The 7,803-nt window shown below is 38.2% G+C and overlaps 1 protein-coding gene across 1 annotated transcript; it reads left to right on the top strand.

The window, feature by feature from the left end:
* Window positions 1–244: 244 nt before the first annotated feature.
* On the top strand, window positions 245–7,381 carry coq10a (coenzyme Q10A). Its single transcript, XM_030734718.1, has 5 exons — window positions 245–381; window positions 2,796–2,945; window positions 3,028–3,220; window positions 3,472–3,573; window positions 4,503–7,381. Exons 1-5 carry the CDS (start codon window positions 245–247, stop codon window positions 4,668–4,670), a joined length of 750 nt encoding a protein of 249 aa, XP_030590578.1. The 3' UTR covers window positions 4,671–7,381.
* Window positions 7,382–7,803: the final 422 nt, after the last annotated feature.

Raw genomic sequence — 7,803 nt, 5'->3', positions numbered from 1 at the left:
TTGGTGGGGCTGTTGGAAATCTTGCTAGCCAACGTTAGCAGCTGACTACCGTAACTAACCATAGTTACGCTTAGGGCTCAGCTCAGTTGTGCTAACGCTACGTGTTCATTAATACACCCGCACCGGAGCACGGGCAGGTTGGACTGGACCCTTGAATATCAGTGCCCCCGGTCTTGGAGCAGACCCCGGGCTCAGCTTGAAAGACCCAGGATCTCCCTCCCTTTGAAGCGGAGAGGCTGACTTAATGGCAGCCTCGACCGGTGCCCGGAGGTTACCCATGGGTGTGCGGACTTTCAGTGACTTTCTCCAGATTGCCACTGTGGGCTCCCCTCGCTCGTGTCGCACGGCGGTGCAAAGAGGATGCCTGCGACAAAACATCAGGTGAGCCTGTCGGAGACATGCTGTGGAGGCTGTTATTATGGTTTCACAGCATCGGGCTGGTCATTCAGTACAGAGCGACTGACGCTCTGCCGCCTCTGGGCGAGGACAGAATATAACGAGAAGGTCACAAGATAATGTTATCAAGCTCCATAGTTCCGTTTTCTTTATCTCTAAAGTGTGACGAGGCTCGATTAGCGAAGTAGCTGCTGATGAGTGTAATAGGACTAGGATTTGCTATTAATGCTGAATACCAATAACAGGACTGTCTCACCAGATAATGGCAGCTATTGACAGTTGGCTTCTGAATTGGCCTCTGCAGTCCAAGGTGCTTTGTATTTGTTTATAAATACATGTAAACAAAATCAAGCAAGTTAATCGTTTGAATGATGACATGCTGCTGGTGAAAACAAATTACAAAAACTAACTGGACATAGAAGGATATCGGATACATTTTCACTAATGTATTGTCTGCTTATAACAGGATTAAACACTACTAAAATGATTCTATAAAGGTAAATTCTTAGTTCTTTGAGCCATTAAATAGAAACTTTACAGGATAGCTGCTTAACTATGTGGCACCGCTCATCATGCATTATGAACACTGCACATTATACTCCAAACAGACAACGAAGAAAACAACTTAAAATAAACAGATGTTAAATATATGAAAACACGTTACAGCAAACAGTGTTTACATATCATTGAATTAGGAGAAATTAATATCCAAAAAATGAAATTGCTACTTTAAACTGTGGCAAAATAATATTTGGATGGCTGAAAATAAGCAAAGATGTTACACATAAAAAACACATTGGAAATCACTTCTTGGCAGATGATCACTTTCTGGCACAACACCAGCATTTATGCTTGTGCAGATGCATTGTGTGTTAATTACTGTACCTTATGGTCATGTCCCGGTGTTTTACATGCTGCCGACCAACAGAAACATAAAATTCTGGGTCTTTTTCTCCTCCTGGGTACTACTCTTTTTTTTTTTTTTTTCTTTCTTTTTTTTTAGGTGCAAACACATTTGTCCCTCTAGTTTTTTTGCTTCTTTGTACAAAAATTGGGGTGAAGTAGCCAGAAGTTTCACAATGTTAGACCTAATAAAAGTTTCAGGCCAAGATTAAGAGAGTTATGGCATTTTTCTATAACAGTGTCAGGGCTGCAGCTCTATCTTGTGCCAGATGGCTGTGTAACATTTAAGACAATCATTTTCAGCACTGGTCATCAATTAAAATCTTAATCTTAACAAAATCTTAACAATTAGGCTAACCGACTATTACGTCTGGTACCAACTAGTGACAATAGCAACAATTAGTCGTCTAGTCGATCAGTCACCCACGTCTCTATTGAAAAATGTTCAGTTTTGTCCAGTTTCTGTTAAACTAAGTTTTTCTTTATTTCATAATTCAGGGCTAAGATTTAATAAGTTCAGAATAGTAAAATATTACAATCCAACAATATAAAAACTTGACACACAGATCCATACTACTGCCCCCTCTGAAGACTATAACTAAAAACATTTCTTCAGATTTTTTTTTTTTTTATTTTCAGTTAATTTTGTAAGCACACAATATTGTTTCAGTTAATTTGATTTTTTGTCTAAAATCTAGCTTTTGTTAAAGTTAATTCAAATGTTTATTTTTAGTAATTGTAATAACCTTCATGCAGAGGGTGGCTTATCCCTGATGGATAACAAATTCCAAATAGTCTGTTTGACAGCAGTGGATAGTGTTATTTATAAAATTATTTTATAGAGTGTTTTCATTTTTATAATCACATGCATTAACTATGCAAAGAGAGGGCCAGAACTGGCCTGCGAATGATCTCAATCTGGCCTTGACACCCCCCCCCCCCCCCCCCCCCCCAAAAATAAATAAATAAAATAAATAAATAAATAAAAGGAAGTATTATATTAATGAATCTGTAGGTGAAAAACTATAATATGTTGACACTGCTCTTTAACTTGCTTTCAACAGATGACACTACACTTGTGTCTACCATGCTACCAAAATTCATGGAGTGTACCATAATTCAGTAAATAATATTTCACTTTGCTTATTCAAAGTGTGACCCGTCACTTACTTTGTCTCAGTTTGGCTCCATGAGAAAAAATGTTGTACACCCCTGTCCTACGGGATGCCTTCCAGAAAGAACAAAGCTAATTTGTTCAACCACAGCAAGTAGGTGTCACATTACAGCTTTTTGCCATTCACAAAAAAGACCAGACTCGGAAAATACCAGCATGCTCTCAACGTTGACCTCTCATAACCTTCTGGTCCAGCTGTGCACTCAGTGGCTTTAGGAGCTGGAAACTGAAAAGCAGTGGACCTATTTTGTTACAGACTGACTCTTTCTAGATAGGGGATTATGGCACATCACTTCAACACCCTTTCTTTTTACCTTTTTAGACACTTGTCATCGTGTGGCATTTTGATGACAAGGAGTCCCAGGGTGCTTTGCTTTCAAGACTGTGACACAATGCCAGCGGTTCCCCAAAGCAGAAGCTTCATCAGCCTCACCAACAAAAGGAAGGAGTACTCCGAACGTAGGATTCTTGGGTACGTTTCCACCATGAGCATGTTATAACCATATTTTTGATAATTCAAAAAGATATTAACCTTTCTGTGCTTGCTGTTACAGGTATTCTATGCAGGAAATGTATGATGTGGTGGCCAACGTTGATGAGTACAAGCACTTCGTGCCTTGGTGTAAGAAGTCCCAGACCATCATGAAAAGAGCAGGTCACTCCAAAGCCCAGCTTGAAGTGGGATTCCCTCCAGTGGTGGAGAGATACACATCTATGATCACTAGTGTTAGGCCTCATCTAGTCAAAGTAAGTAACAGTAGAATCAGTTATTATCCTAGTCCCTTTAAATAAATATATGTAATGTTTAATGTTGCATCTTTTAACGGTATTCATTTATAACTACTACTATAACAACTACCTTAAACCAAAGTGTACTGAAACACCAGAGACAGTTGAAATAATCAGTGTTTGTTATGCCCGCAGCCAGCAGTTTATCTGTTTTACAGCTCTTAACCACAAAGTTGTTGTTTTTTGGGGGGTTTTTTGGTGATTTTTAGGCAGTGTGTACAGATGGAAAGCTCTTCAATCACCTGGAGACAATATGGCGCTTTAGTCCTGGCATTCCCGGTTACCCTCGAACCTGCACGGTAGACTTTTCTGTAAGTAGCCAGTACCTGACTTCAACATGTAGCATGTGGCTCACACCTCGCGGGATAGATGATAGAAGACTGATACCATTAAAGTCTGTACTGTAAAAGAAAGGCAGTTAGCTTAGCAGCAATGGGAAATGGAGAGCCTAGTTCCAGCTAAAAATATCCCAGTATTCATGCTCATTATTTGGCATTTGTTTATATTGTGAAAAAGTTGAAGTGTAAAAATTACACTTTGTGGTTTTGTGGGTGGTTATGGTTGGGTCTGTTTTTGGAACATTTACAATCAACAAGATGAGAAAACACCAGGAAGAGAGAATATTTGTGGAAGAGATCCTGCCAAAGTGTTTCCCAAACATTTGATTTACTTGTGTGGGCGTCCCAGGTTCAACAACAGCTGCCCTGTTTGGTTACTTATTTATGCAATTGTGAATTCAAGAGAATTTACTACTTGGGAGTCCCCACCCTCTTATGAAAGGTCTGTTGCTGCTTACCAGCTGTGGCCCCCACCCCCTTCCTCTCTAGCGTGTATATTTTGGCTGGACACTAGCGAGGCCTACTGTTGTTGCACGCTATCATTCATCTGCCCCTCCCTAAAGAGTTTGTCCTGTGGACAGACAAACTCCAGCTCCACCCTCTTGAACTGCAAGTAGTGATGACAGTCCTTGGGGAAAATGCTACCACCAGAATATGATTGATTTCTGCTGGAAATCCTTAAAAATCTTTAAAAAAAAATTTGTTTTTTTAAATCATCAGACTAGCTTCCTCCCACTGTTTTCAGTCTTTATGCTCATCTAACTGTGTTCATATATCATCTGATATCTTGGCAAGAGCATAAATAAGCATAGTTTCAAACTACAATGTCCACCATATAATTTTTTGCCATATTTCCTTAATCTTCTGCTCTCTAATCGTTCTGTTTCTGTATGTTTTAACAGATATCCTTCGAGTTCCGATCTTTGCTGCACTCACAGTTAGCCACCATGTTCTTCGATGAAGTTGTAAAGCAGAATGTTGCTGCGTTTGAGCGGCGGGCCTGCAAGCTTTACGGCCCAGAGACTCGTATCCCACGAGAGCTGATGTTTCACGAGGTGCATCAGACGTGATCTCAGCAACTGTACGTCCTCATCTGGCCTTAAACCATACCCACCTTTATTCCCTCAATAAACTCAAACCTGCATGATGCAGCTTAGCAGGCCCCAACATCAAGTCTCCACTGCTTCTTAGATGTCATAGTGGCTACTGAAGGTGTAGGGCATCTAATGCTTGTAAGCATAATGTTGTAATTCCTGTCTTAGTAAGTTCTTGCTCATTTTCCTTCTCATTGTGTTACGTTTGTCAATTTTCTGTCTACCTCCAGTTTAGGGTGTCCTTGTTTAGCAGAGAGAACCTGCAATTGCTTCCATGGCAGCTGCAGGTTGTATTTATGAAAAACAAAACAGTAAATCATTGCAGCATTGTGTTAAGTTGTGTTGGAGAGTCGATTATTATTTTTAAAAACACTTTTCCTTTTGTTCTTGTTTTAATAAGAGACAGAGGCCCTTTTGCTGAAGTGTTACATTTCACTGTGGCTTGAGGTTACTACTATCAAGTGAACTTCAGCATTAGGGTCCTATTATAATATATTGGGAAAGCACATTCTTTGCCTTTAGATTGACCATGTGCTTTATTTCAAATGGAAATATTAATATATTGTTTGAAATAAAGTACTGGTATTGCTGTAAAATCATATTGCTTTTAATTCTTTAATTTATTCATCAGTGGTTATCCACCAGTTTTTTTTGGGGTTCATATTAACGGTGCCATGTTTTGGGATGCTAAAAGAGCATTACTCTAAGTTGTGACAGTAGTATGAAGTACAAAGGGGGAAAATTGGTCAGCTGTGGCCTCAGTTAACTGCGATTTGAGAAATTTAGCTTTAACTTGGATGCTGTGAGGATTGTGCTTTAGGACATTCAAAATTAGTCTGCTAGTTTTAATAATGGCTTATTTTACAGCCCAGCACTAATATCAGTTAGTAAAAGTGGGGAAATAAGACAACCGAAGAACCCCTGTGGAAATGACGAAAAGTCTGGAGAGTACTGTAAAAGGTATCACAAATAATGCAAAGAGTGCACTGTTACACTTGATAGAATATCTTTATGATCGATAAACAAACAGATAACCAGAAATTAAAGATGGATTCTCATATGATTCACGTGATTGTGGCCTATATTGTGGTCAGATTAAAAGTAGATTAATATTGGCATGTTATGTTGAGTCTCACTGTTAGGAGTCAGTTTAGGTCATAGTAAAAAAAAAAAAGGGGAGTTTACTGACTGTGATCAGGAGGATGATGCGCTCGTGTCATTCTTCTTTAAAATATCCTGGTGGGCTGTAGAATAAAACATTACACGCATTTATCATTGAGTTTCTTGCTTATTTGTTGGACTTCTAGCTTATATTTACACACATTTTGATGCATGGATGTAACTAACAAAGACAAATATATTGCTAGCATTTATATGTTGCATCGTCAGGGCTTGACTTAAAATCAAGCAGCCCTTTGTGTTATTCTGTGATAAAGGGCTAATAAAGGTAACTGATTGTATTTGTCACATTTTAGAGAGGACCCATAAGTTGAGGTTGCTAAAGAAGTCGTTTAGTGATAAGTTTAATTGTCCACATTTCAGTAAAGCTAAAAGGTGTTTTAGTATTTTTTTTTTTTTTTTTTTTTTAACCTGAAGCGTTTTATTTTCTGTTAGTAAGGTGATTTGGAAATTAAGAAAAATTGGTCATCAAAGCCAGAGAAATGTGTATTAAATTGAAATGGATCTGAAAATTGCTGTTACATTTAAAAAAAAAAAAAAAAAAAAGTTAGTTATTAGGATTATTGAGAACCATTTTTGTGCGTTGTTGTAATTTGGCCTCTGTGTATTATCAAAATGGATTTGATATGACTGAAGTGTAGACTTCCAGCTTTTTCTTCTGAGTGGTTTAACTAAAGTATTGCATTAACTGTTTAGTTTTATTAAAGTTAGTCCTACCATTGCCAGAGGCTCAAAACTCCACTAACATGATTATAAATATAAGAATTATCATTAATATGTGGATGGAAATTTTGTGTAGTGAGTTGTCATAAATGTTGCATCATATTAGAATTCATCTTCACTCCCAAGTTTTTTTTTTTTAAAGTTTTTTTTCTTTTGTGTATTGCAGAGAGATTTTTTTTTTCTTTTTTAGGTGCCAATACTTATTGGAAAAGAGAGGACAGTCTAACAGTATAAATATAGTATAAATAAAATAGTCTAAATATTTTTCAGGCAGGTTTTTCTACTGTCTGCACTGTATGATGTCAGTGACGTGGTCATCTCAGGCACACTGTTCAGGTTATGAGCACAGAAGCCCCCCCACACCTGCTGCTCCAAACTTGTGTTTTTAAAAGCCAATCAGAAAGGTGGACAAGTTGTTGTTTCAGACAGTGGCTGCACCAAGTATATGATAAAGGATTATTTTGAACTGTGAGTCATGCAATACTACACTAGTACAGTCCAGATCAGCATAAAGGGTTCCCTTTAAATTATCACATGATAACCCTGAGACCCCCCCCCCCTGTACATTTCCACATCAATATTCAAGCTGCAGGTGTATTAAGGACCAGTGGTCTTAATGGAGGCAGCCCTGTATGTATAAAAGGAGACATTTAAATATCACTCACTAGTTGCTTCAATCAAAAATAATTTTCATTGTTTAGGATTTCTGTTGCTTTTTTTGTTGCAAGCTAAAAATGTATCTATGTAAATACTGTTGCTGTATTTTACATTTTTATTTAAATAAAAAGGAGCTGTCACATTTTTTTTTTTTGTGTGTGCAGTTTTTAAGTGGATTGAAAAATAAAATGGGCTCCTGCAGGTATACCTGCATTAATGCTTGAGCATTGTATCACTTGGGGCAGCTGCAGTATAATGCATTCAGATGATGCCAGGTACCATGTTTAGACTGAGCTTGTATTCCAGAGGATGGCATTAAGTTGATGTCTCTTAGCACTGGTTGCCTTTGTTGCACAAGTGAAGTGGAAAGAGGGGCACAGCTCAGCTGACCACCAAGAAACCAGAGTGGGGTGATGGTATTTGGGCCAGTTATTAATAACAGCACATAGGAGAGGTGAGCATTTGGACCATCCTCTGTTCATGATTACAGTATGGAATAAAGACAGATTTTAATTTGAGCATTGCAACAGGAGTCATTGAAGAGCCTAAT

The sequence above is a fragment of the Archocentrus centrarchus genome, chromosome 7 (genome assembly GCF_007364275.1).
Source record: "Archocentrus centrarchus isolate MPI-CPG fArcCen1 chromosome 7, fArcCen1, whole genome shotgun sequence".
NCBI classification, from domain to species: domain Eukaryota; kingdom Metazoa; phylum Chordata; class Actinopteri; order Cichliformes; family Cichlidae; genus Archocentrus; species Archocentrus centrarchus.
This window is presented reverse-complemented; position numbering and strand designations above follow the sequence as displayed.

What these genes read in the sequence shown, in the direction of transcription:
- coq10a (XM_030734718.1), top strand. Translation starts at nt 245, where the DNA reads ATGGCAGCCTCGACCGGTGCCCGGAGGTTACCCATGGGTGTGCGGACT. An exon ending in TCCGAACGTAGGATTCTTGG is followed by an intron (nt 2,946 to 3,027) that starts GTACGTTTCCAC and finishes TTGCTGTTACAG; the next exon opens with GTATTCTATGCAGGAAATGT. An exon ending in CCTGCACGGTAGACTTTTCT is followed by an intron (nt 3,574 to 4,502) that starts GTAAGTAGCCAG and finishes ATGTTTTAACAG; the next exon opens with ATATCCTTCGAGTTCCGATC.